General features: G+C 48.9%; 3 protein-coding genes across 4 annotated transcripts; 1 reads left to right on the forward strand and 2 right to left on the reverse strand.

Annotated features, from left to right (window-relative positions):
• Positions 1–3,467: 3,467 nt before the first annotated feature.
• Positions 3,468–10,588, reverse strand: FSCN3 (fascin actin-bundling protein 3). The gene is made up of 6 exons (XM_089917438.1): positions 9,400–10,588; positions 7,716–8,412; positions 7,258–7,376; positions 5,163–5,307; positions 4,495–4,689; positions 3,468–4,167 (listed from the first exon to the last, which is right to left on the reverse strand). The coding sequence occupies exons 1-6, from the start codon at positions 9,541–9,543 to the stop codon at positions 3,962–3,964; spliced, it is 1,506 nt and encodes a 501-aa protein (XP_089773564.1). The 5' UTR covers positions 9,544–10,588; the 3' UTR covers positions 3,468–3,961.
• An 84-nt stretch (positions 10,589–10,672) lies between these two features.
• Positions 10,673–13,659, reverse strand: ARF5 (ARF GTPase 5). The gene is made up of 6 exons (XM_022581929.3): positions 13,455–13,659; positions 12,850–12,930; positions 12,400–12,509; positions 11,869–11,940; positions 11,257–11,382; positions 10,673–11,154 (listed from the first exon to the last, which is right to left on the reverse strand). Exons 1-6 carry the CDS (start codon positions 13,519–13,521, stop codon positions 11,068–11,070), a joined length of 543 nt encoding a protein of 180 aa, XP_022437637.1. The 5' UTR covers positions 13,522–13,659; the 3' UTR covers positions 10,673–11,067.
• Positions 13,660–16,387: 2,728 nt separating this feature from the next.
• Positions 16,388–27,593, forward strand: GCC1 (GRIP and coiled-coil domain containing 1). 2 transcript variants are annotated; one of them, XM_089917440.1, is made up of 3 exons: positions 16,388–17,831; positions 19,004–20,332; positions 20,371–27,593. In XM_089917440.1, the coding sequence occupies exons 1-2, from the start codon at positions 16,800–16,802 to the stop codon at positions 20,297–20,299; spliced, it is 2,328 nt and encodes a 775-aa protein (XP_089773566.1). In that variant the 5' UTR covers positions 16,388–16,799; the 3' UTR covers positions 20,300–20,332; positions 20,371–27,593. The 2 variants fall into 2 exon arrangements, with proteins under 2 accessions (XP_089773566.1, XP_022437659.1); XM_022581951.2 differs by having other exon boundaries at positions 19,004–27,593.
• The last annotated feature ends 296 nt before the right edge of the window (positions 27,594–27,889 follow it).

A 27,889-nucleotide genomic window follows, 5' to 3' on the forward strand; every position in this document is an offset into this window, starting at 1 on the left:
GTGCCCGAGGTTACTGTATTGGACAGTAAATTTTATAGAACATTTCCATCAGCACAGAAAGTTCTATGGGACAGCACAGCTCTAGAATGAAATTCCGAGGGTAATCCAGTGCAGCCTGCCCCGCCCTGCCTTCTCTCCCTTCAAGCTGGGGACCCTGCTGGACAGACCGCTCAAGGAAATGGACGAGGTTTTGTGGGGTGACAGCATTCACAGTACAGCTGAGAATATGCCCTTCACTTCAGCAACAAAACTGACCTCAGCAATGGAAGCAGCTGTCATCCAAGGCTCCATGGCTGAGCACCATTCAAGTGGAGGATGGATGACCACTTTCGGGGAGCAGGGCATACCTGTGTGTGTGTGTGTGTGTGTCCCCGGGCACATGCATGCCCGTGCATCTCAGTGTGTAGATGTATTTATGGAAAACTGAGGAAGGGGTTCTCCACTAAATGACCCCCAACGTCTTATCTCTGAAGACTATATTCCACTCCACATCTTTGGCCTGTTCTTAATGTTCTGCAGGAAAGGAGATGCCCTGGTCTCTAGAGTTTGCAACCTTTTTAAATTGGATTAAAATGTTTACAAAATTCTTTCATATTCTTGAGGAGAAACATACTTCCAGAAACTTGACATCATTTTCCTCTATCCAAACAGAACCTCTCTCATGTTCCGGTTTCAGGTTCTCTACTCAGTGGACTTATAAACCAGGCACTGATTATGGGATGATGCAATAGGGGTCAGGCATCACTGGTATTTGAGAAACTTTTAGGAACTGTCTGGATGCCGCTTTATATAATATTGGGTTAACAATGAGAAAAATTTTCCCTTTTCCACTCCCTTTCAATTCTGATTGTGTCAAAGAGAAAATTTTCATTTTGGTCCTATGCTTTAGCCCCTCTGTAACAGTTGCTAATCTACTTTTTTAACAGAGGGAAAGGGAGTCTCTGAGCCTTGGTCAAGGAAGGGAAATCTAACTAAGATTTGAAACATCACTTTGTTTTCATTGTATTTCTTTTCATGGTCACTTTCTATTCATGGCAAGTGATTCTGGTCTTCCATTTTATGATAGTGATCAAAATATCCCTTTTAAGATAAATGTACTTAAGAGTGTATGTCAAGAAAGACATTAATAGGGTAGACGGTAGGTAAATAAAAGCCAAAGTTATGAAGACAGTGCAAGAATGACAGTCATTTTGGAAACTGTTTTGATGGAAAGAGCCATAGATGTTAGGGTCTACTCTAATTGAAGAATTGTGTCAGAGGTCCCAGTCATGGGCAAATCACTTCAGCTCCCTGTAAACAGTGAGGTAGGCAGTGATGGGGAAAGTACCTGTTGTGTCCAACTGATTGGATCAAAGGTAATGGTAAGGTGGGATGGTTGGTAAGCTTTGGAGGGAGGGTGGGCTATAGAGGCATAAGCTGTTATGACCATTAATAATCCTTCCTTTGTTCTAAGCCAAAAGAACATCTAGTCATATCTGGTTTCTGAATCCTTCAGGGCAAGGCTGGATCCTCATGGGATCACTGGGAAAAGTCTAGTGGTTCTGGAGGGGATGCAGAGAATCAATAGAAGAATAGGTTACCATTTGGTCTCCCCTCTTCTGGATAGAACTTGGAGTGACCGAGGTCTCAGTCGCCACCCACATCCACACCCCTACTCACAAGTCAGAGGCACACCAGGGTCTTGGGGGTGGACTTTTGTGATGTATTGTTACTCGCAACAGGTGTTTTGCTAAACTGGATAGGAAAAGTTGTGGAACAGATATTCTTCTCATGGATCTTGACTCTGGGGTTCCTGTTCGGTTTAGTGTAGTAGTTTCTCCTGGAGGATTTGGATTTTGGTAGGTGGCATCCCATCGACCTGGGAGGCAAGTGGAAATAGAAACGTTCAGTCGGTCATTTGCTGATCTTTGGCTTTTAGGAAAAACCTGGTGAGATCCTGTGGGAAGAGAGAGAATAAAGTGATTTGTTCCATTCTTCATGAGGGATCACAAGGACAGAGGTAAGGTCAGTTTATAGGAAAAGGCAGTAGAAGTGATTTTTTTAAAATCCAATGAACGGTGCAAAGTTGCATCAGAATTCACAGGGAGACTACAGTCAAGAGGTTAGGTTTACTAAGAATTCAAACTGGATCCGGAGAGACGTCTGATGGAGTGAGAGTGTGCTAGGTGCCAGGCTGTTTACTAAGCATTTCAGTATCAGCAGCTCATGTAATACAATAATACCACGAGATAAACACTACGTTGCCACGTTACCCACAAGAAGCAGACTTTGAGAGGTTCGTTTGCCCAACATCAAACAACAAGTTTAACTGATAAACATCGAATTAGAACCCAGTTCTGAGTCCAGAAATGAGCTCTTAACCACTTTGATACACTGTCTACTAGAATGTTAGGCCTGGAAAGAGCCTGAGAAATTTAGTTCGATCCAAATACTTCATGGAATAGATAAGAAAACAGGCCCAGTGGGATTTCATTGTATTTTCCCTAGTTTGCCACAGTTAAAAGTTTTGTGCAGAAAACTGGTAGAAAATGAAGGAAAAGAGTGAATGTACACAGGGATCTCTATCTAGAGGCATATGGTCATTGAACCTTCACACCACTCTATGAAGTAGATATTATTCCCATTTTACAGATAAGGAAACCAAGGCCTAGACATGTTAGAGCAATTTCCCTGGGGTTACAGAGCTAGTAAGGACCACACCTTGTTAGTTTTGGTTCCAGGTCTAATACAATATCAAAATCTGTCTCTTTCTGCAACATCCTCATGAGTTCCCAAGCCAGGAAAGCGAGGTCGATTGTGAAGGGACAAGGCTAAGAGCACTGAGGTGCCCTGAAGAGCTGTGAACAGGGAATGATGGAATGGAGGCAGCATCTTAGGAAAGTGAACTTGGGGTGGAGAAGATACCGCGTGGGAATGGGCCTGGTGGCAGGGAGTGCTGCTGGGGAGCCCTTGTTGCAGTGTAGGCTCTTGGTGGAAAACTTGGAACCCCGCCGTGGCGATGGCAATGAAGAAGGAGCAAGCACTCAAGAGGCACTGTTAAGGAAGTACCTGAGTTTTCAGGGTTTGGTGAAGGGAATGTAAGGGAGGAAGGAGAGATGGTGCTGGCGTCTTGAGCCTGAGAGTTTGCGAGGACGGCAGTGCCCTAGATGGCCGTGGGGAGGGCAGGAAGAATCACTTTTGAAGGGGAGGGTGAGGAGGCTCATTTGGAGGGGATGGCAGGATGAAGTCAAGCCAACTGTCAATCAGGAAGTTGGGGGCTTCCCTGGTGGCACAGTGGTTGAGAGTCCACCTGCCGATGCAGGGGACACGGGTTCGTGCCCCAGTCTGGGAAGATCCCACATGCCGCGGAGCGGCTGGGCCCGTGAGCCATGACCGCTGAGCCTGCGCGTCCGGAGCCTGTGCTCCGCAACGGGAGAGGCCACAACAGTGAGAGGCCCGCGTACCACCAAAAAAAAAAAAAAAAAAAAATCAGGAAGTTGGAAAGAGATAAGGTTAGACTTCAGGAGAAGGGTCAGGGCTGCAGATAAATATCTGGGTGCCATCAGCACCCCAAGGATCCAGGGACATAGGGGTAGAAAGTGCCTAGGGTGGAAAGAATACCCGCCAAAGTTACCCGCCTTCCCTACAAAGGGGGCAAAACTCCACATCTTAATGAAGAGAGCTACACAGGTACACCTCATCCTGTGCCCTGCAGCCTGGCTGGCAAGCACAAGTGTCAGCGTGACATAATAGTGAGAAACCTAGATCTGAGTCCTCTCTCCAGCAAGTCTCGGTCTAGAAGCCCTGAGAGAAAAGGCACAGATTCGCAATAAATGTGTGGAGTTGATCGAGCTGTCAGACAGAAATCAGCCTGGGCTGCCTTTTGGTCTAACTGCCACCTGCCTCCCCACCCTCCTCTCTTCTTCTCTTGTTCCTCAGCTCCTGGTCCCAGACCCCCCGGTCCTTACACGCTTTACCTTACCTAGAATTCCCAAATACACTCTTTGGTAATGTCTCTGCTGTCTGCCAACAGGGTGCCACTTCGGTCAGATCGCATGTAGAAGCCATTGGGTGCCAGCACCGTGAGCAAGTTGCTGCCCTGAAGCTCTATACTGAAGTTGAGGGCAAACTTTCCCCAAGGGCGAAAACTGCCAAAGGGTGTTATTGACCAGAAGGACCCACCCTGTGCTGCGGAGGGAAGAGATCAGGTTGGTGGGCCATTCTGGAGGAAAGCCTCCCCCAGTACAGCCTCTGAGAGGCTCCCAGGAGGCATGCCACCCCTCCTGGACCACCCTACACTGCCTGTGTTGGCAGGTCCCTCTCTAGAAACACAGGAGGGCTGGCTTCTGTTCTGCACCCCCCACCCACTCTGGGGGCCTTGAAGTGTAAAAGCAAACAGAAACTCTGCTTTTCCTTTTATATAAGTAGGCCCTGAGTGGCAGGCCCTGAAGTCTGAGCTGGGGCTAAGGCTGGGTTAGACCATGAACCCAGGGGTGAAGAAGAAGAGCTACTCACCCTGGAAGTGGTAGATGCCCCGGCGGCAGGGCAGCAGGTAAATGCAGTCGGGCTGATCCATATTGCACTGCAGGAGGTCGTGTTGTGATGAGGTGCCCACATACCCATACCGTCCCCTCAAGGCGAGGAAGGGGCGGTTGGCTAATTGAATCCCAAATTCCTCATTTGGGCCTGGAAGAAACAGGAAGAAGTTATCTGGATGGGCCGCCTCTAGGTGCTTTCCCAGATGGAAGCAGGAAGACGGGCACTAATGGCAGAAGGGTGTCATCAATTATCTTAATATTTAGTGAACACTTACTATGTGCCACGTCTCACGCTAGGTGCTTGTGAAATGTTTGTGAAAGTACTTAGTACAGCGTGGAGGCCAAGAAATTTTAATATTCTTCCTTCCTTTGAGATGTGTGAATCTATTTAATCCTCAAGATAATCCTGTGAGGCAGGCAGGTTGGCTGTCACCTCCACTGATGATGGAGACAGTGAACCTGAGCCTCAGAGAAGTGGTTTGCCCAAGTGATGATGAAAAGTCAGTGATTCAGCAGATATACAGACCCAAATCTTCCGACCCCAACTCCAGTGGTCTTTCTATCATAACCCCCGCTCCCTCTGAAAGCGTCTCTGACTTGGAATAACCTGGCAAGGGCTGCTTCGCTCACCTGGATTGGTGGCACTGGCCACCAGCAGGCCATTGGCTGCGATGCCCAAGAAGCATCCACTGGGAGACTGCAGGATGATCCTGCCACAGTGCCAGTGCATACGAAAGAAGGTTTCAGCCTCCAGCTGGTGCCCATCAGCCATCACTGTCCTATGGCGCCTCTGGAGAGAAGATCGGGAACAGAGAAGGGAAGCAAGGACCCCAAATCTCAGCTTTCTTCTCAGTATTTTTATTTTAGACCCTCTTTTCCACATCCCACCCTCTAGCTTTTTTTTTATTCTCCCAGGGTACGCTTATGCCTTCAGATGCTTTTTGGAAAACATGTTGTGACCTCAGCTCTCCCACTTCTCCAGTCTGTGCTGTATCCCATATGGACAGAAACGAACCTTGGCCCAGACTCCAAAATCATTTCGAAGTGGATCATAGTCATAAACGTGAAAGCTAAACTATAACCACAGTTTAACTATAAACATCTAGAAGAAAACGTAGGAGAAATTCTTTGCAACTTTGGGGTAGGCAAGGATTTCCTGGGGCAAGAAAAAAGCACTAACCATTTATAAAATGGAGAAATTGGACTTCATCAAAATTAAAAACTTGCTGCTCAAAAGACACTATTAAGCAAATGAAAAGGCAAGCCACAGATTGGGAGAAAACGTTTACAATACATAAATCTGGCAGAGGACTGATGTTAGAACACACAAAAACCCTTACAACTCAATAACAAGACAACCCAATAACAAAGAAACAAAAGATATGAATAGACACCTCACAAAGAAGATATACAAGCGGCCAATAAGCAGATGAAAAGATGCTTGGGGACTTCCCTAGTGGCGCAGTGGTTAAGAATCTGCCTGCAATGCAGGGGATATGGGTTCGAGCCCTGCTCCAGGAAGATCCCACATGCCGCGGAGCAACTAAGTCCATGTGCCACAACTACTGAGCCTGTGCTCTGGAGCCACAAGCCGCAACTACTGAGCCCACACACCGCAACAAAGAGTAGCCCCCGCTCACTGCAACTAGAAGAAGCCTGTACGTGGCAACGAAGACCCAATGCAGCCAAAATTTAAAAAAAATAATAAAATAGAATAAATTTAAATAAATAAAGGGCAGCCACCAAAAACACTGGAAAAAAAAAAGAAAAGATGCTCAACATTATTAATTATAAGGGAAATGCAAAGCAAAGCCACAATAAGATGGCATTACACATTTAATTTTAGAGTGGATAAAATTAAAAACACAGACAATACCTAGTATTGGAAAGGATGTGGAGCAATTAGAACTCTCATACATTACTGGTGAGAATGTAAAATAGTGCAATCACTTTAGAAAACTGCTTGACATTTTCTTAAGAAGTTAAACACACATTTATCATATGACCCAATAATTCCACTCTTACGTATTTGCCCAAGATAACTGAAAGTATAGGCCCACAAAAAGGCTTGTACATGAATGTTCATAGCAACTTTGTTCATAATGGCCCAAACTGGAAACAACTCAAGTGTTCATCAACAAGTGAAAGGATAAGCAATTTATGTTTGTGTTTATGAGTAGAGTTATGGAATACTACCCAGCAATAAAAAGGAATGAACTACTGATACATATGACATCATGGACAAATTTCAAAAACATGCTGAGTGAAAGAAGTATATATACTGTAATTACTGTATGATTCCATTTATATGAAATTCCAGAGTAAGCAAACCTAATCTATAGTGACAGAATATATACCAGTGGTAGTGGGGAGGGCAAGAGGGGGGGGATCTGACTGAAAAGGGGCAAGAGGGAATTTCTGTGGTGATAGAAATATTCTCTAACTTGTGATATGATTGTAGCATGATTGCATACATTTGTCAAAACTTATTGAATTGTACACTTAAAATGGGTGCATTTTATTGTATGTAAATAATGCCTCAATAAAGTTTAAGTTTTTTTTTTTAAAGAGGCCCCATTGAATGAAGGTGGGCCCATTGGATGAAATGAATGTTTATTGACAAGGACCTCCACACTTTACCTCACCATCTGATCATCTGCCTTGAAGAAGGAAAAAGTGTGTCTGGAGAGGGAGAGCTCAGGGCTTAAGGGTTCTCTTACTCAGAAAGTCAAGGTCTCACCTGGGCTAGGTAGCAGCCATTGGCGGAACGAAGCTGCAAGGTGGGGCTCTTGTTGTCACATTCAAACTGGAACAAGGACATTGGGGTTACGTGCTCAGAGGCGGCAGACACCTCCACGTCTGCAGGGGAAGAACACATCAGAAGAAGCCTGAGTCTGGCCTCAGCCCCAGCCTCAGCCCCTCCTCCACACTTCATGGCTGGTATTCCTTCTGCTTTCCCTCCTCAGGCTTCATCACCTTCGGTTGCACCATAATGGCCTGGAGAAGACCCAGGCCACTTTCTCTCCAAGCCCATGCCCCTGGTTTAAAGCCCTTCTCCATGGCAGCAGAGATCCTCTTGGGACCTCGGGATCTTCCTTAGCATTAGTTTCAAAAATCCTCACTGATCCCAAACACACTTTCCTCTTTTCAGCAGCCAGCCCTCCCTCCCTCTATGGCCGTGTTGGACCCAGCACTTGCCATAGACAACGGAGAGAAACTTCTGAGTCTTGGACCTGAGGCTGACCCAGGTAGGGCAGTGCTGTAGGATGAGCCACTCCTCGCCCCCATGGGGATCAGAGCCCAGGCTCAGGAGCAGGCGTGTGCCCTGTGGATACAACATGCCTCCTTCTCCATCACTCAGCACCACAAACCCTCCAGGCCGCACTTGCATGTGGAAAGCTGTCTGTGTTGAGGGTTGGGAGACCAGACCGTCTAAGTGGGACAAGAAGGTGTGTGCAGAGGTCTCCAGGTGGTAGCATCCGTCTTGGAAATGCAACAGGAAGCCACATTCCTTCAGGCAGGGAACTGGTGCGTCCACCCAGACTCGGCCCATGGTGGGGTCAGCCCGGGCATAGCAGCGGTTGAGGGGGCTGTAGAGGATCACGTGGACATGCAGGGCTGGCCGGGGGGTCCACATGTGGTAAGCTGAGAGGGTCCGGGAGGTGCAGAAAACATCCTCGCCATCAGATTCCAGATAACGGCCACTGATGATGCACTGGAGGGTCCATTTGCCACTGCGGTGGAAGTGGATTAGGAAGCATCCATGATGGCTTGTCCTTGGCCGGCCATAGCACAGAGAACCATCCGCCTCGCACAGAAGGTAGAAGCCCTGCAAGCTTCTTAGTCGTACCACAGCCTGTGTGTCATGCTTACTGCTCACTAGGATCTCCCAGGTCTGGAGGCATTGGGAGGGAGAAGAAGGAAATCAGTACTGCCGAGAGACTAGACCGAGGAGCCCTTCAACTATCACCCCTGGCATCACTCCAGCACCTTCACTGAGGGCCACCACCTTCCCTCCACATTGGCCTCCTTGCTGTCCACTCTTCTACCCTCTCATCCAGTGGTAATCTAGAGATCTCAGGACTCTTCCACCACTGGAGCCACAGGGCTTCTCAAGATCCCAAGAGACATTCTAGATGCCCACTCCTCCAGATAATGGAGGGTAAAACTCCCTCTCTCTTCCTTGGTTGCTTCCTTAAATACCTAACTTTCCAATAAATGCTTTTGTTTAAGTCTTACTTCTCTCTTTCTCACTGTCGCCCCTGGACAGCACACTCAGACAACACGTCCGCCCCCCAAAACCACCTCTCCACCATGGCAGGAGAAAAGAAAGACCTCTTACAGGCAGGCCCGGGCTCTGGGGATGGAGATGGGAGCACAGACAGTTGAGATGGAATTGTCTGTTTCAGCTGTGATCAACCTTGTTATAAGTAAGAGGAACTTGCCCCTACCTTGCTCTATAGCACCATCCCGAGAGGCGCCTACATCACTCTCTAAAATGAAGACCAAATCTCTGAGGGCTTCTGGAGTACCCCAGTCTCAAACTACAACCGGAACATAGACTTTGCAGTAACCCCGCTGGTCCAACTTCCCGGGCGCCCACAATTCTGCCTTCCAGCCTGGCCTCTCCACCTCTCCTTTCTGTGATAACACACCCACTGTGCTGGGATAGAGGGGAGGGAGCAGCCAGAGCAAGACAAGGTAGCAAAGCCAGGGCTGAGGCTTCACCTGCTAGAATAGGGTTAGAGAGGGGGAGATGGAGCAATGGAGACCTGTGAGCAAAAGCCTGGCTTGCCCTGACAATGGCAACACACCCACCCCCCCCACCCCCACACACACACGGCTTGGGAAAAATGGTTCCAGTGCAGGTTTGCTTTGTTACCTGTCTCCGGCCCAAACCCTTTGCAGTAGCAGTGACAGTATTCTTATATGTCTCAAAAGTGAGGTAGGATCCCGCCCAGCTGATGAGCCCAACCCTTAGGCCCTTGGCCTTGGGTTGTCTTGGCATCCACTCCACGTCATCCATGGGGCCAGCACCACAGGTGATGACTCAGTCCGGCCCAGCCTTCCCCGCCAGTAGTGAGGTTCTACAGGCCATAGGGCTCCGAATCAGGCCCTTAGTGCCTACCGGAAGATGTTCCCAGACGGAACTTCCTAGGCAGAGGCTGTCCTGGGGCCCAGCACCTCTGTGACCCGGGAGCATTGTGACTGAGGGTTGCCTCTTATCCCACCATAGAGGAGAAAGGGCACTGGCTCAGCAACATCAATCCACAGCCCAGAGGAAGTGGGTCCAGGGCCACTGGCACTAGCCTCCCCACATCACTCCAGGCATCGAGGTAATTGACTGGGAATCAGAACTTCAGCCTGTGCCAACCACCACCTGTGACTACAGGCAAGTCCCTCCCTTTCTTCACTTGTGTTCCTCATTTTAATCATAGGATAGAAATCAACCTCTTTCCTCCCTAGGAAGTGGGTTCTGCCTGGCTCCCTTGGGGCTCAAGTGTTTTTAGAGTTCAAGATACCTAAGAAAAATCTATTAACTTCTATGGCCCTTGGGAGGATGAAGCCAAAACATCTCAAAAGGTACTTTTCAGGGAGTGTGAGGAAACCCTAGATAACCAGCAAGGATCCGATTACTCATGCTAATCAGGAAGGGCTGGCTCAGGAGCAGGGTAAGGAGACTGGCCTTGGTGGGGGGACCACAGAGCACCCTCTTCGGTCCCCAGTTGCCCTGCTGCTGGGCAACCAGCAAGGGCTGCCCCTAAGGATATCAGTCCTTCCCTCACCAAAGAGTCTCTGTTGTCCAATAGCCTCCAGGACCCACTGCCTACTTCTCTAAGTAGCTGGGAGATGGATGGGAAATGGGCGTTAGGTGGTTTATAGACCCATGAAGGTAGAGCCTGTTACAGCAGCAAAGGTCCCTTGGAATTGGGGAAGGAAGGAGATTTCCTCCATTGGAGCCCCTAAATACTTCCAATCTCAAGAGTAAAGGAGGAGAAGCTGAACTAGATGAGGGCAGCGATGTGTGTGTGTGTGTGTGTGTGCTGGGGGGATGGGGCAGGCCCTGCAGCCTTAGCTGCTTTGAGCCTCCCCCATATTGTCTCTTTGCAGCCAATAACCCAGCCCCCGACCTCTAGGCTACAGACAACACCATGTACAAACCACAGCAAATTTATTACTCAATATCCAGTGCCACATCATAGCACCACCCGGAGCCCTCACCTTCCCTCCCCACCTGGCCCCAAGGGTACACCCGAAACGGAAGAAACAGAAGTAAACCCAGATCCCTGCTCCTCCTCTGGCAGAAGGGGCCCTGGCCCCAGAAGCCCCTTTCCACAGGTCCCAGAAGGCAGGAGAGCGGAGCCCTCCGTGCCCAGAGAGCGGGGCCCCAGGCTCCAACAACAGAGACAACATGCAGGCAGGAGCAGAGACCACTGTCTGCCGGGGAGGAGGAGATGGGGGGGAGGGCACTGCCTGAGGAGTCCAGGAGTCTGGTCATCCTGGGATGCACGCGGGAGCTTCTGGGCAGCAGGGGCCGGCCCCTGGTTGGTTAGCGCTTTGACAGCTCATGGGACAGCCAGTCCAGCCCATCATACAAACCCGTGCCTTGGGTGGCACAGGTGGCCTGGACGTACCACTGTGGGGAGAAGGAAAGAAAGAGGTCAGTAGCAGGGAAGAAAAGGAGATGCCTTTATTTCCTGCCTGGCCTGGGGCCCCTTTGGGAGAGGCAGGCCCTCACCGTGCGGCTCCGCAAGTGCTGTAGCCCCAGCTTGTCGGTCAGCTCGCTCACGGGCATGGCGTTGGGCATGTCCTGCTTGTTGGCAAACACCAGCAGCACCGCATCCCGCAGCTCATCCTCCTGCAGCTGGGAGAGGCAAAGGGGGTGGAATCCAGCTGTGTACAGGAGCCCCCCCTTTTTCCCTTCTAGCATATTTGTGAGAAGAATAGAATATTGTGTCATCTACTGCTGAACCCAAGACAGAGTTATAAACTAGCTTGAGGCCATTTTGGCCTGAAGTCCAGAAAGGGTCTTCTTCTAATTTGACTCCTTGCCCTAGTCAAAATGACAAAATTTCCAAATGGAAAAATAAGAACGTAAGATGATATTTCTCTCCACCACGTAGAACTTCCCCCCTCCCCACCAACTTCTCAGAGTCAGTTGTGAAGACAGGAGAGAATGCAAGGAAAAAGTAAGTCCTATACTTTTTACCTGACCCCGATTCAAAACAGGGTGAGCTACTTCTTGTGACTGTGTCCACAAAGAGAATCACACATTCAGGGCCTCTGAGGCGTTTCCTGACTCTCACACCAGCACAGAGGATTTCTCTGTCCCAGGGCTCTGGGTGCTCACCATCTTCTGGAGTTCATCAGCAGATTCCTGGACCCGCTCTCGGTCATTACTGTCCACCACGAAGATGAGACCCTGGGTGGGAAGGAAGAAAGGAGGAGCAATCACTCGAGCCTGGGACACATACACCCTAGTCTGGCTCTTTCTCTCTTCTGCCCACGTCTAATTGTGTCTAAACCCTTCTCATCTAGTAAACTTCCACTACGGCTTTGCAGATGTTCTCGCACAAACTGGAGACACCCAGCAAAGGATACAGCCTCTGCCCTCAGGCAAGCAGTCTAGCTACAAGATGTGCCAGGGAACAGGGAAAGACATGTGATGAGAGCTAAATCAGGCAGTGTAGATTCAGAATTCTGCTTCTCAGGAGACGCTTACGGTGGCTAAGTCTCAGAAGTCTGAGGCCAGTTCTGAAGGATGAGGAGAGGCTAGCCTACAAATGAGGGTAGAAGGAGGTAAGGGTTTTTTCCTGGCCTGGGCCAACATCTCAGTCTTTCTAACCTTAACCCCCTTCCCCTGGGGTTGGGGAGCCCCAACCTGAGTGTTCTGGAAGTAGTGCCGCCACAGAGGCCGAATCTTGTCCTGGCCTCCCACGTCCCACACTGTGAAACAGATGTTCTTGTATTCCACTGTTTCCACGTTGAAGCCTGCAGATAATTGGTAAAAATATGAGGAAAAAATCCTGAAAGGAAGGAACTCACTAAAACTAAGTGGATTCAGCAGGGATATAAAACTAGAAGGCAACGAAGGCCCAGGGGAAAAGAACCCCAGAGGACCAGCTAGCCCACAGATGGGGCCGGGCTGGGTCACATCCATCCCGCCTCATCTTGCACGTAAAGATACCCTGACCCACTTCTCAGGTAGCAGTATCTGATGTCAGGGTCAGCTCCGTGCACAGAAATAAGGGCCTGGGGCAGAATGCAGAGCAGATCCTCAGAAGGGCCGCCGCCGCGCTCCCGCTCCTCCCGGTCTCGCCTCCGGACTCACCTATGGTGGGGATGGTGGTGACAATCTCCCCCAACTTCAGTTTGTACAGGATTGTGGTCTTGCCAGCTGCATCCAAGCCAACTGCAACGGAGAGGGGCACAGGGTTGGAGATGGGAGCGAGGGAGCCCCCTAGAGCCCAGGAAAGGGGAGAGGCCAGGACAGCTGATGGTGACGGGGGCGGAGAGCCCGAGCGCCTCCAGGTGCGCGCTGTTATCTACTTTCGGGGCCTTGAGTGCAGTAGGGTGGGGAGCGCCAACTCCTGCCCCCAAAGCGGGGGAGGGGCGGCAGAGGATTGAGGGGAAAGAGGCGCAAAAGAAAGGCCGCGCTCCTTTTAAAAGTCGTCTCCAAGGGCGGAATCCTCCCTTCTTACGAGCCGGGCTGGGGCGAAGGAAGCTTCACCCCACCCAGGCCCGCAGCTCTCGGTCTCAGGCCCCGGGGACAGTGCTGCAGACCGCGACCCACCCGAGAGTAGCGGCCCCGGGGGGTTAGGAGGTGGGTGACTCGGGGTCAGAGACCGGGGTGAGCTGGGCTGGAGGGACGCAGGGGCGAGAAGGCTGCGCGGGGGCTGCTGCTCCAGTCCGGGCCGCGCGCTTGATCTGCCTCACCCATGAGGATCCGCATCTGCTTCTTCCCAAAGATCCGCGAAAAGAGCGCGGACACGGTGAGGCCCATGGCGGGGCCCGGGGGAGGGGGCGCGGGCACGGACGCGGGGTGCGGGCTGGAACCGGCCGCTGGGGGATGGGGCCCAGCAGCAGCAGAAGGAGGAGGCGCCGCCGCGGCCTCCGCGCGTCCCGGCCGGCCCTACGTCACCTCGGGCCGTCCCCCGCCCTGGCCCCGCCCCCGCCCCGCCTCCAGACCGTGGCTCCGGAAGACACTGAAGTTGAGCGAGCCTCCGCATCCTCCCCCGGTCCCGCGCCAGCTTTAAAGATGGAAAGGGCTTGGGTCTCCCCCAGTTCCTAGCGCGCCTGTCAGGTGTATGGCGCTGAACCGGCAACCCGGGCAGGGCCGAGGAAAGCCTACAACGCTCCATAACGGCCCTCCACCCCCATCTTCAGTGGCCGGTCTCTGGGCCTTGGTTTGTTGCGTCCAACGCACTCTGGGCTCCGGTTTAGCTCTTGGTGACCTCCAGCCTCCTCCCCGGGAGAGCGGAAGTTCTGTGCAAGTGTCTTAATCCTCCCTTTTGTCCTCCCAGCTCCCAGCGAGGGACTCTGAACGTAGCAGGTGGTTCAGTGACCATAGAATCTCGAGAGGAGTACGCCAGAGGTGGAAGAAGATGCACTTCATGGTTCCTTCAAACGCCACCTTCATAGATCCCCAATCAGCAGAAACAGTGGAAGATCCCCAGTTCTGGCGGCGGGGTCGTAGACCCTACTCCTGTATACTGGAGAACTCTGCCTTCCCCTTGATGGCCCTGGAAACAATGCCTTTCAGTCGAAGAGGGCAGCCTTTCTAAAGTTCCCTCCTCACTCAGCCACAGACCTGGGAACCTGGATTTTCAGTGCACAGCTATCTAGGATTTTGTGAGGCTCTTGCCAAAGAGCTTCATAAGTTATTTCCGCACTCATCTTAGCATCTGAGGCGAAATAGCAAGATAGGAATTAATTTAAATTTCTTCTATGGCAGAGACTGGGTCAATGCCAGGCACCTAATATATGCTTAACAAATGCTGGCTGGGTTGAATGGACTAATTGGTTGCTCAGTGGAGCAAGGGCAGGCGTTTTGCCTATTCTGGATTTGCAGTGGGCTTCTAGGATCAGTTGCTTATGGACTGGACATGGTGAAGTGAGCTGGGAATCAGAGAAAGTTCCTTCCTCCCTCCCTCCTTCCCTCGCTCCCTTCCACAAATATTTACTAAGTACCCACTTTGTGCCATTGTTCCAGGCCTCAGTTCAATTCTCAGTTCTGCCTTTTTTTTGGGGGGGTGGGGGCTTGACTTCAACAATATTCACAGCCTATCATTTTCTCATCTATAAAGGGAGACTAATATCTGTCCTGTCTCATGAGGTTACGGTGAAGATTAAAATGATAAGATAATGTATCTGAATGTTTTGTGTGATGCAGATGTTATCTGGGCCACCGAGAATCTGGGTCTGAACAGACTTCTAGTGTCTGCCCCATCCTGACCCTCAGTCTGTAAAAAGAACAGACTCTGGGCGCCAGGTATGAGTGAATACATGACTTTTTTACTCTTCAGTCATAGACTTGCATTCTTAAGAAGGTTTTTACAATGTTGAAGAGCACATTTAAAAGAGTTCCAATATAATAACACAACTAGTGGTGACCAAGTCATCTTTAGCTCTTTCAATTAGCCTTTTTCTTTCCATCCCTGTTGTCACTGCTCTATTTCACTACCATCTGATCCCCATGAATGAAAATGGCCTTCTGCACCTTGGTATCTTCACCTTGTCATACAAGACCTGATGATGCCACTCTTGCAATGAAAATCCTTTAGTGTCTTATCACCCAAGATAAAATCCAAATGCCTTAATTTGGGTCCTCATCTATTGTGTCAGCCCCATCTGTTGCCACCTCCTTCGCATACCCTAAGCTACTGCCTTGAAATGATTCTCATTGCTTCCAGGGTGAGCCAGGCTCTCTGATGCCCTAGGAGTCCTTGCATTTTTTTCCCTCTGCCTGGAAAGTTTGTTTCCCTCATCTCTAGTTAGATGGGCAATCAGTACTCATCCTTCAAATCCCAAAGTATTTCCACTGAGAGCCTTCTCTGTCTCCCCTAGACAGGCCTCCCTCCTCTTAACTTCTGTACCACTTTGAATATACTGCTGTTTGCACGTCTGCTTCCTCTCTAGATGTGGTCTCCTTGAGGGCAGGACCTTGTTTCTTCATGGTGATCATCTGGCACAGCATTTGGTTATGTTGAGACTCAGACTGATCCAGATAGGATTCTAAACTTACTGGCTGTGTGACCTTGGGCGTGTTACTTAGCTTCTCTGTGCCTCATGTTTCCCTATCTGTAAAATAGTGCTAATAATACCCACTCAGCAGAATTACTGTAAAGACTAAATAGCAAAACTCCTGTGAAGCTTCTGAAATATAGTTGGCACTTAGGATGGACATCATGGCTATATACAGTCATCTATATATATTTGTTTAATGAACTCAGCAGAACTCAGGAAGGATGCTAATAATTATACTGTACACCTACTAGGTGCCAAATACTGTCCTAGAAAGGGTTGTCATTTTCGTGGTCCGAAAGGGAGTCTTAATTGTTGCTCTTTAGGGACACAAATGCACTGAGCCCCCAAACAGTGGGGTCGTGTCGCTCACCTGGGTCTTTGGTAAGGACACAGTGCGACGTCACCCCCGTCCCTCGCTGATCGTAGCGCTAGGGCAAGATCAGGCGCCCTCACCAAACCAGCATTACTTCCGTGTACTCGACTTTGCTTGCTCTGCTCTGGTGGAGAGTGACCGACTCGTGGCCCAGCTGGGCTCGCGACAGGCGGCTTCGCGCCCTTCGACTGAAGTAGCTCCGCCCACCTCGCGGCCGCGGGGGGCGGGGCCTGAGGCGTCGTGCTGTCGTCACTTCCAGTGGCCCCGGAAGCGCGGTTGTCTAACCGGTAGAGTTAGGAAGTCGGAATGGGGCTACGCTCAGCTTAAAGCTTTGGCCGGGGGGCCGGCCGGTGCTGCTGTGGCCCGGGCGAGCGGGGAGCGCGGAGCGCGGAGCGGCTTTTGGGACAGTGCGGGCGAGCCCTGGCAGTGTGCTCCTCTCGTGCCAGCGTCGCCGCGCCTCTAGGATAGGACCCGCCCCTGCCCTGCTGCCTGGGACCTGGCGGGCGCTTCTGTCAGGCTGCCCCGCTGCCCTGCATCCGGTCACGAATAGCTGTGAGGAGCGGGTGTGCGGCCTTAGGGACAACTCTCTCCCCGCCAGCGTCTTCGTGACCCTCTCCCAGGCTGTCCGAACACTGACGTGGAACAACCCGTTCTGAACCCTCATGGAGAAGTTTGGGATGAATTTCGGGGGCGGCCCAAGCAAGAAGGACCTGCTGGAGACCATTGAGACCCAGAAGAAGCAGCTCCTCCAGTACCAGGCACGTCTCAAGGATGTAGTCCGCGCCTATAAAAGTCTGCTGAAAGAGAAAGAGGCGCTGGAGGCCAGCATTAAGGTGCTGTCGGTATCCCACGAGGCGGATGTGGGCCTTGCAGTTGTCCAGCCTCAAGGCCTCACCTTTCCTGACTCTGTGGATGACCTATGCTCCACTCACAGCGAGGATAGCACTGGGACCGCCACCAGCTTAGATACTGCGGCCAGTCTCACCAGCACCAAGGGTGAGTTTGGGGTAGAAGATGACAGACTGGCCCGTGGACCACCACCTCTAAAGTCCGAAGAGGCCAGTGGATCGGAGAGCGGCGTTAGCAGTAGTAGTGGGGATGGACCGTCTGGGAGTGGGGAGGTGGACAAACGACTGCACCAGCTGAAGACTCAGTTGGCGACTTTGACCAGCTCTTTGGCTACAGTCACCCAGGAGAAGTCCCGTATGGAAGCTTCTTACCTGGCTGACAAAAAGAAGATGAAACAGGACTTAGATAATGCCAGTAAAAAAGCAGAGGAGGAGAGGGGCCGGCTGGAGGGAGAATTGAAGGGGCTGCAGGAGCAGATAGCAGAAACCAAAGCCCGACTTATCACGCAGCAGCACGATCGGGCCCAAGAGCAGAGTGACCATGCCTTGATGCTGCGTGAGCTCCAGAAGCTGCTGCAGGAGGAGAGGACCCAGCGCCAGGACTTGGAGCTTCGATTGGAAGAGACCCGAGAAGCTCTGGCTGGGCGGGCCTATGCAGCCGGTCAGATGGAAGGGTTTGAATTGCAAACCAAGCAGCTGACCCGTGAGGTAGAGGAGCTGAAAGGTGAGCTGCAGGCTCTTCGAGATGAGAAGAATCGGCCTGACCCCCGGCTGCAGGAGCTTCAGGAAGAGGCCGCCTGCCTTAAAAGCCATTTCCAGGCTCAGCTGCAGCAGGAAATGAGGAAGGTAATTATCTTCATCTCCTTCAAACATTAGTCGTTTAACCTGAAATGGGGAAATATTAGGGCTTTTTTTCCTCTTTTGATAGTTAGAACTAAGTGGCTGCACTGTCAATTTTATTTTTAAATTATTTATTTATTTATTATTTATTTTTGGTTGCATTGGGTCTTTGTTGCTGTGCGCAGGCTTTCTCTAGTTGCGGCCAGTGGGGGCTACTCTTCGTTGCGGTGCGCAGGCTTCTCATTGCGGTGGCTTCTCTTGTTGTGGAGCATGGGCTCTAGGTGCGCGGGCTTCAGTAGTTGTGGCTCACAGGCTTAGTTGCTCCGCGGCATGTGGGATCTTCCCTGACCAGGGCTCGAACCCGTGTCCCCTGCATTGGCAGGCAGGTTCTTAACCACTGTGCCACCAGGGAAGCCCTGCACTGTCGATTTTTGATGCTATTCAAAAACTTTCATTTGTGAGTCCTGGGAAATCCTTTTCTATGTGGTGTTGACAGTATCCACAGAGTGTGCTTCCAATAGGATGTGGAGTTTCTGAGTGTAGGCCAGGTTGGAGCCAGACAGCTCTGAGCATCTGGGCATTGGCATCTTCCCAGCTGTGCTCTGTGAAGCAGTGTAGTGGCGGCTGTGCAGTGAAAGGTGGAGTGTATGCTTGTAGGAATATGCCTATATATAGGTAACAGTGTATTCCTATAGGTAGTGTGGCTGAAGGGGGCAAAGGGAATTTTCTCAGAAGAAATAACCTGTTGTATTGCTTGCAGTCAACATTTGCCTTGTGTGGAAGGGTATGCTATTTTACAGTGCCACCTTTCAGTGTGGGGAGAGATCCAAGTCAATTTTGAACTTCCAGGAATATTGGAAGTGGAAAAGAATGTCATATGGTTAAGAGCACACTTCACATGTGAGGTTGGTGTATGAGAACAGAGAGCAGAAACACTAAAGCCGAACAACAGCAGATCTACAAAGGTTCTTAATGTTGTTTGGTATAATGTGTGTCTGGGAGCAGGTTACAGGAGCTTGGGTTAGCTCCCAAACGAACAGAAAAATTCCCAGTTCCCATTTTTGCCGGGCCACCTCCGTCCCGTAACCCTGTTGCTCCCCTCTCTTGCTTTCTCAAAGTTTGCCATCGGGCCTTGTGGCTTTTCTGGATGCATCTCCACCTGTTCCCTTGTTTTCCAGACAGCCGTCGCCGAAGATCAGCTACGACAGCAATCGCAGTTGGAAGAGCAGAGGGTGGCGGCCCTGGAGAATCAAATATCTGAGGTGTCAGAACTGCTGGGCACCTATGAGAAAGCCAAGCAGAAGGACCAGCTGGCCATCCAGAAGCTGAAGGAGCGCATTCTTCAGCTGGACCTGGAGAACAAGACACTGGCACTAGCGGCCTCTAGCCGGTCCCCTCTGGACAGCCATGGAGAGGAGTCCAGTCTGGATGTCAATGTCCTGAAGGACAAGATGGAGAAGCTGAAGAGGCTGCTTCAGGTTGCGGCCAGGAAGAGCCAGGTGACCTTGGACGTGGAGAAGCTCTGCAACCTGGAGATAATGCCCAGCTCAGAGGCTGCCGACGGGGAGAAGGCCAGTGCGCTCTACTACCAGCAGGAGCTGAAACAGCTGAAGGAGGAGTTTGAGAGGTACAAGATGCGGGCCCAGGTCGTCCTCAAGAGCAAGAACGTCAAAGACGGGAACCTGGGCAAGGAGCTGGAGGAAGCCCGGGAGCAGCTGGCGGAGCTGAAGGAGAAGTACATCTCGCTGCGGCTGTCCTGCGAGGAGCTCGACTGCCAGCACCAGCAGGAGGCTGAGGGCTGGAAGCAGGAGCTGGCCCGGCTGCAGCACATCCACCGGCAGGAACTGGAGCGGAGCCAGCTGGACTTCAGGGACCGCACGCTGAAACTGGAGGAGGAGCTGCACAAGCAGCGGGACCGGGCCCTGGCCGTGCTGGCCGAGAAGGACCTGGAGCTGGAGCAGCTGCGTTCCGTGGCCTTGTCCTCTGGGCTGCCTGGACGCAGAAGCCCTGTGGGCAGTGTGGGCCCCGGGGATCCGGCGGACACATCTGCTCCGGACAGCCTGACCCAAGCCCTGCAGCTAGCTGCGGCCAACGAGCCCACTTTCTTCCTTTACGCCGAGCAGTTGGCCCGTAAGGAGGTGGAGATCACGTCACTGAGGAAGCAGAAGCACAGGCTGGAGGGGGAGGTGCATCAGCTGCAGGATCGGCTGCTGGAGGAGGGGGAGCGGCATCGGGAGGAGGTGGGAGCCCTGCAGAGCCACATTGCAAAGAACATCAGGGACCAGAGTCGGGAGGGAGCCAACCTGGAGTACCTCAAGAACATCATCTACCGCTTCCTGACCTTGCCGGACACCGTGGGCCGCCAGCAGACGCTCACCGCCATCCTCACCATCTTGCACTTCAGTCCGGAGGAGAAACAAGTGATCATGCGGCTCCCAGCCGGTGGTAGTTGGTGGCCTTCTGGCAAGAGATGATGCCATTTTCACTAACTCCTCAATTTTCTGTGCCTCTTCTGTGAGAAGGGGCAGGCTCTGGTTTCTCCTGCCTCTTCTCTTACATTATCATTTATTTCTTCACTGTGTTGACATGGGAGGAATCCTCAATGTGGGTTGGGATTTTCTGCCAAATGCCATTAATGCCATTTTATCCTTGGGCCCTAGAGGTACTAAAAGTGTTGGGACAGCATCTTCTGGTGGTGTGTGTGAGGAGAAGCGGGGGGAGAGGTTAGGACTCAGAGGTGCAAAAGTTGGGGAAGTGAGAGTCTTTTAAAATAAGGTGTTTTTGGTTTTAATATCATACTCCTAGTGCAGAGCTAGGAGTACATATGACTCCAAAGGGAGTTCAGTTAATTTCTAAACATGCACAAGGACCAGCTATTTACTCCATCTCATCAAAATCTTGAATCTGGTCAACTGCTGCCCCAATTCTCTGGGGACAGAAATTCAGGCTGGAGAGGGACCAGGAAGTTTGAAATAGTGACAGATTGTCCCCTACTCCAAACGGCCAAGGAATAGTGAACTTGGGAAGTTCATCTTGGAACTGGGAAGCTTGGAATACTTAGGGCTAGGTATGACCTAATCAATCTGGACAAAACACACCACTTGTGATCATCCTAGAGAGAACCCTGAGCACCAGTTGGATCTTAGGGATATCCTGAGCGACCTGCTTTTGGCCTGGATAGGGTTCTAGACCTCTCACATTTGTCCCTGCCTTAACCTGTCTGCCCAGGGTTGGCCTGAGATTGTGAGTGAATGACTTTGCTAGCTTTCCCTCAATGTTGAACTTCCATTAAGAAAAAAATTCTACCTTCTTACAGAGAGGGGTCTGATCAGGAAGCTCTGATCCTGCCTGGATATAAGGAGTTAGCTCAGAGATTTACACCCTTCCCCCCCAAGCTGTTTCTGCCTTTGTAGGGGCAGGGAAGAGGAAGACGATCTGCTGCAGAGGATCCCAGAAGGATACTATGACCCTCACAGGAAAATGGTGGGAATTCAGCTGAGGCCGGGCTGGGGTATTTGCTGCTCCGTGGATAGCATTCTGGCTAAATCTCCACGTCCCTGCAGCCAGGGTGTTCATGCATTACTGTCACCAGAGTACTTTGCCCACTCACTTAGGGAGGTCATAGAGTTTCAGTCCGAAAGCGTCGTCTTCCCACACATGTTACTACTAAAGGAGGAGCTCAGAAAAGTTGGGTTCAAACAGTATCACTTCCCTATTCTTTGCTTTCCCCCATCTGCTCTTGCTGGTTGTAAAGATCTTTGGATCCTAAAGACCAGTGCTTTGCCACTGACTGGGCTGATATGTATCTTTCTGTTATTTCATCATAGTAGTCTGTTTTGTGAGGGTTTGGGGGTGCAGAGACTGTGATTAAATGTTCTGATTGGGAGGCTGGGTGACCTGGACTGTTTACAGTAAGCAGACTTAGCGGAACAGAAGTGATGTGTTCAAATGATAATAACAATAACCACGGAATCATTAAAACTGACCAACTTGACCTGTGTGCTTCCTTAATGGTATATATATATATATATATATATATATATATATATATTTATATATACACACACACACACACACATATATATATATAGAGAGAGAGAGACATAAATGGAGTGTGAATGTAAATGGGAAATGAAAAAGATGTAAGAAATATTTCATCATATTAATCCATGAGCTTGAATCTAGGGAGGAATACCTCAATGCTTTAACTGCCTCAATTACAGCCCAAATTTCTTAGCCTGGAATTGTGTATGAGTGTTTGTGTATAGGCAACTACACTGGAAAAAGCCTTCTCGTGGGTTTAGTGGGTGAGATTGAAACTTCCATAATTACTGCTTTAAACTTTATTTTATTTATTTATTTTTAAAAATTAATTTATTTTTGGCTGCGTTGGGTCTTCGTTGCTGTGCACGGGCTTTCTTTAGTTGCGGCGAGCGGGAGCTACTCTTTGTTGTGGTGCGCGGGCTTCTCATTGCGGTGGCTTCTTGTTGCGGAGCACGGGCTCTAGGCGCGTGGGCTTCAGTAGTTGTGACACATGGGCTTAGTTGCTCTGTGGCATGTGGGACCTTCCCGGACCAGGGCTCGAACCCATGTGCCCTGCATTGGCAGGCAGTTTCTTAACCACTGCACCACCAGGGAAGCCCTGCTTTAAACTTTAGAAGTAATCTGCTTATGAATGCTTTATTATACTTCAAACCAGGATTCATAGTATCCTGGAAAAGTTTCTCAGGATATCAAGCTAAACTAAATGATGATGATGCTCATGATGGTGGTGGTGGTGGTGGTGGTGGTTATCATCTCTTAATTTTCTTACCTGATCCCGTTAAATGTAGGATATACTATGATTGTTGTTATTCCTAGGTGGTTTTGGACAGAATAGAAAGATCCATAGTCACAGCTGCTTTCCTAGGACTAATAATTCTGTGCTTTTGACTTTTGAGGCGATATTAAACGAGCAAAGAAGCAAGGCAGTTTCACATTAATAATTTTAAGTGTTGATATACATAAGGCTGCGCGAATGCGCCCAACTGAAAGGAAAAGACTTGGTCCCTTCCTACCCTTAAGGACACAAGTTCCTTGTCTTCCCTCCCCTTTCCCCCAGATAAGTTTTCCAGTTATTTGACTGGTATTCCTGTTCTAGATACTCTGAGAAAGGAAAGGGAGAGAGAGAGAGAAAGAATTTAGATGAGACACAAAGAAAAAAATTTTTGGTTTATTACAAGATATTGAATATCTTGAATATAGTTCCCTGTGCTATAGAGCAGGACCTTGTTGTTTATTTTATATATAGTAGTTTGTATCTGCTAATCCCAAACTGCTAATTTATCCCTCGCCCCCTTCCCCTTTGGTAATCATAAGTTTGTTTTCTGTGTCTGTGAGTCTGTTTCTGTTTTGTAAATAAGTTCATTTGTATCATTTTTTCGATTTTACATATAAGTGATACCATATTTGTTTTTCTCTGACTTCACTTAGTATGATAATCTCTAGGTCCATGCATGTTGCTACAAATGGCATTAATTTCATTCTTTTTTATGGCTAAGTAGTAGTCCATTATATATATATATTATATATATATATATATATATATATATATATATATATATACCACATCTTCTTTATCCATTCATCTGTCAGTGGACATTTAGGTTGTTTCCATGTCTTGGCTATCATAAATAGTGCTGCAGTGAACATTGGGGTACATGTATCTTTTCAAATTACAGTTTTCTCTAGGTATATGCCCAGGTGTGGGATTGCTGGATCATATGGCAACTCTATTTTTAGTTTTTTGAGGAACCTCCATACTGTTCTTAATAGTGGCTACGCCAATTTACATTCCCACCAACAGTGTATGAGGGTTCCCTTTTCTCCACACCCTCTCCAGCCTTTATTATTTGTAGACTTTTTGATGATGGCCATTCTGACTGGTGTGAGGTGATACCTCACTGTAGTTTTTATTTGCATTTTTCTAAATAATTAGCAATGTTGAATATCTTTTCATGTACCTATTGGCCATCTGTATATCTTTTTTGGAGAAATGTCTATTCAGGTCTTCTGACCATATTTTGATTGGGTTGTTTGTTTTTTGTTATTGAGTTATATGAGCTGTCTGTATATTTTGGAAATTAAGCCGTTTGTTGCATTGTTTGCAAATATTTTCTCCCAGTCCATAGGTTGTCTTTTTGTTTCTTATATGGTTTCCTTTGCTGTGAAAAAGCTTATAAGTTTGATTAGGACCCATTTGTTTATTTTTGTTTTTATTTCTGTTGCCTTGGGATACTGACCTAAGAAAACATTGCTGCGATTTATGCCAGAGAATGTTTTGCCTATGTTCTCTTCTAGGAGTTTTGTGGTGTCATGTCTTATATTTAAGTCTTTAAGCCACTTTTTACTTTTGTGTTTGGTGAGAGGGTATGTTCTAACTTCATTGATTTACATGTGGCTGTCCAGCTTTCCCAGCACCACTTGCTGAAGAGACTGTCTTTTCTCCATTGTATATTCTTGCCTCCTTTGTCAAAGATTAATTGACCGTAGGTGCGTGGGTTTCTGGGCTCTCTATTATGTTCCACTGATCCATATGTCTGTTTTTGTGCCAGTACCTCTCTGTTTTTGATTACCGCAGCTTTATAGTATTGTCTGAAGTCTGGGAGGGTTATGCTTCCAGCTTTGTTCTTTTTCCTCAGGATTGCTTTGGCAATTCTGGGTCTTTTGTGGTTCCATATAAATTTTAGGATTATTTAGAACTGGGATCATTTTAACTAAATGAGAGGAGGATATCAGCTCTTACTATACTGTGTTCCAATAATAACCTCCAGTAAAGCTGGGGAAACAGCTTTGGGAATTGGAAATAGAACTGTAATGAATTGGTCACCTTACCCAACCTTCAACCACCTCTACTCTCTCCCCTCCACTCTCTTCCTCTACCTCCCCCAGGCAGCCTGGCTTACTCGGATTGATGATTTTTGGAGCAAGGAACTAGATTCAGACATTTTGGGCTAAAATCTCAGTCCAATCTCCTGACAACTGTATAACCTTGATTAATTACTTAATCTCTCTGAATTTAATTTTCTTATAATGGCAATAATGATACCTATTTCAGGGTTATATTCTCAGGTTATAAAGAAATTAAGTACAGAAAGAATCAGCACAGTATCTGAAACAAAGTAGGTGCTAAACCACATTAGTTTTTTTCCCCAAGAATTGGCAGAATTGGAAGTTAGACTGAGCTTTTCTTGATTTCTTAGCCACAAATATTTCCATAAACAAAAGGAAAAATGACTGTCTTTTATCAAGTGCTTGCTCTGAAGCTGACTGCGTTATTTTACTTAATCCTCACAGCAGTCTTGTGAAACATATCTATTTTGCAAATGAGGAAATGGAGGCTTGGCAGGATGAATTGCCCAAGGCCCAGAGCCAGGGATGGTAGAACCTGGATTCAAACCCATTTATCTGAACCGAGCGGCCCAGCTCTTTCTGCCATCTATGCCGCCAGAGGGCAACGTGGAATCCTGAGGACGTGGTGCTTGCCCAGGAGTTCAGGCGGCTGTGTTTCTGGCCTGGGCTGGGGAGGAAGGAGTCCTTGTCCAGGTGGTCCTCTCTTCAGTGGCAACAAACTGCCTTATAATTTCTCTGAAGCCTCATTTCTTCGTAACAGCAGAAAAACAGCAGAGCTCTTTCACACTGAAAGTTCTGAAAAGGACTCGTTGTTACTGCTCAGTTTTATGTGAGTTTGAGCAGTAACAGCCTGTTTTTTCCTGGGACCTGGATCTCTGAATAACCTAAATATCAAAGCTTCTGACAAACCCACAGGTCAGGGAACCCAGAAAAGTGAAGGTCACCTGCAAGCCAGTGACCCTCATGGGTAAACCCTGTCCGTTGACTTCAGCAAGGAGACCATCTCTGGTTCAGTGTAAATTTGTCCATCCCTATGGGCTGCCGCTGAGGGACCACACTGTCTTTCTTATTTGAGAGAATGAATCTAAAGGCTGATACCACTTTACTTGAACATGAGTTTTTTAATGCAAATCACATGCAAATTTTTTATTAGCTGAGGCTGTGCTGTCCGTACAGTCAAAATATTTTGGGGGTTAATATTTAGAGTAGGGTCCATTGTCTTTCCTTTAGTTCAACAGCTATCAGGTTTTAAAAATGAAGCCTCAGCCTGGGGAATTTCATGCCCCTTTGGGTGGATATCTTTGCTCTGGCATCCTGTATAGTCCACTGGGATATCTGCCCAACTTGGAGCCTTAGCCAGCTGAGAGGAGCTTTGAAGGAGTCTGGAAGCCAAGCTTGTTTGTGTTGGTTTTGAACACTTACACTGTATCACCTGGTTGGATTACATTTCCCAAACCTGGGATCCTTAGGCACACTGTTTTCTCCACCTTCAAAATCCACCCCCCAACCCTATCCCAGCCACGTGCAGTATGGTCCTATCCTTTCAGACTCAGCTGAAACATCACTCCATCCATGCTGATTTTTCCGATACCCAGGGACGCTCAGGTACTTCCCTGAGGTCCTTTAGCACTTTGTTCATACAACCTTGGGCACAGTCATTTCTTGTACTTTCATTTTAAATTTACTTCTCTGTCTCTTTGACTACTCTATAAATCTCTCATGGTCATGTCCCAGGCCCCATTCATCTTTGCAATCTCAGGACTTTTCATAGTTTGGCACATACTAAATGTTCAATAAACAGCTGAATGAATGAACAAGAGACTGAAAATACCAATCTTGTACATTCAGAGTGAGAGATTTAATTTTTTGCTAGTGTTGCTTTCTCCCACTGTGCTGTTTACCTGCTAGTTGTCTCTTCGGCCATTTTAGTGGCTGTGCTGTTTCTCTCGGTCTCTGGGAATATGACTAGAATTGAGTTTAGGTAAATTAGCTTCCTTTGGTTGTTAGAGGATTTGGGGAGTTCTCTTCAGAGCTATGAGGAAGATGGCTGAGAAAAGGAGGATATAGGATGTGGCGAGTGCTCTGAGGCTCAGGTGCTGAGCCAAACTTTGGGCCTGAGGTCTTGCTCCTGATGAGGACCCCTGCAGGAAGCTTCTGGCAGTGTGTCCCTGTATTTAAGAGACCCCTGTACTTGAGGGGTATGTAGAACAGGCATCGCCATTCCCTTATCTCTCAAGGGGATTAGGGACTTCCTTTTCTTCTATCGTCATATCCTTTTATGGTTGTGGCAAAGTTCTTGTAAATGAAACTTTCTCTGCTGCCTAGGTTTAGTCAGGAACAAAAAAAGTTGATTTCTTTCTGTGAGTTGACACTTGGTCCTTCAGACCGGCACCCAACTTCTGGAGAGGGAGTAACCAAGATAACACTTGTCTGGAAGGAGGTTAAGAGTCGAGAGTGGCACTATCTTTCTTTCTCTTCAGCATCTTCCCAGGGAGCTTTCCGGGAGCCTCTTCAGCACCTTGGTCAGCACTTGTGCATGGCTCATGGTCAGTGAGTCAGCCAGCCCCATGGGTACAGAAGGAAACAGAATTTTCGACAATTTGTGAACCATGATTTGGAGACACCTGGGGCCAAAATTGTTCACGTTAGCAATCCCTGGTCATTCAGCTGTCAGATGATTCAGGCCGTATCTGGATGCTGTACAAACCACAGAGGTGACTCTTGGGATCTTTCCCAAGTTATGGTGGCAGACTTGGCCAAGAGGCCTAGGGAATCAGAGGCTGATCCAGCACCTGGCATGGGTTCACTAACCACCTCTGTCTCCTCTCTCCATTTCAGACCTGTTGCTCCTCCAATAAAAATGATTCCTGCCTTGAAGTTGCTTAGAGTCTGTTGGGGTTCATATAGCATGTTTATCCAAACTGCAATAGCAGGAGGACTCTGTACACCAAGAGTGGGTTGGTCAATGGATGATGACGGTGAAGAGTCAGGGAGTGATCCAGAGTGATGAGGGAAGGCTTCAGGATATGAGCCTGGCCATGAGTGATGATCTGCCCTTCTTTGGTGGCTTAGGTGGGGAAGTGCACCCCACACAGGATGAAAGCATGGACCAAAGACGTGGACTGTGCAAGTCCATCAGAGCATTTATGGAATCACAGAATATTCAGTCCGAA

Source organism: Delphinapterus leucas, chromosome 9, assembly GCF_059928025.1.
Source record: "Delphinapterus leucas isolate spDelLeu-1000000601 "Yukka" chromosome 9, BTC_Dleu_Yukka2, whole genome shotgun sequence".
Taxonomy (NCBI): Eukaryota; Metazoa; Chordata; class Mammalia; order Artiodactyla; family Monodontidae; genus Delphinapterus; species Delphinapterus leucas.

Bases quoted from the DNA above. Each gene is read 5' to 3' on its own strand.
- ARF5 (XM_022581929.3), bottom strand. From the start codon at position 13,521: ATGGGCCTCACCGTGTCCGCGCTCTTTTCGCGGATCTTTGGGAAGAAG. The intron at 11,383-11,868 runs GTGAGCACCCAG...TGCCTCTCCCAG, and splicing joins CTGATGAACTCCAGAAGATG to CTGCAGGAGGATGAGCTGCG. The intron at 11,155-11,256 runs GTGAGGGCCTGC...TTCTCCCCACAG, and splicing joins AGCACTTGCGGAGCCGCACG to TGGTACGTCCAGGCCACCTG.
- FSCN3 (XM_089917438.1), bottom strand. From the start codon at position 9,543: ATGGATGACGTGGAGTGGATGCCAAGACAACCCAAGGCCAAGGGCCTA. The intron at 5,308-7,257 runs GTGAGACCTTGA...TCTTCTCTCCAG, and splicing joins ATGGCTGCTACCTAGCCCAG to AGGCGCCATAGGACAGTGAT. The intron at 4,690-5,162 runs GTGCCACCAATC...CGGCCCATCCAG, and splicing joins CAATGGCCTGCTGGTGGCCA to ATAACTTCTTCCTGTTTCTT.
- GCC1 (XM_022581951.2), top strand. From the start codon at position 16,800: ATGGAGAAGTTTGGGATGAATTTCGGGGGCGGCCCAAGCAAGAAGGAC. The intron at 17,832-19,003 runs GTAATTATCTTC...CTTGTTTTCCAG, and splicing joins TGCAGCAGGAAATGAGGAAG to ACAGCCGTCGCCGAAGATCA.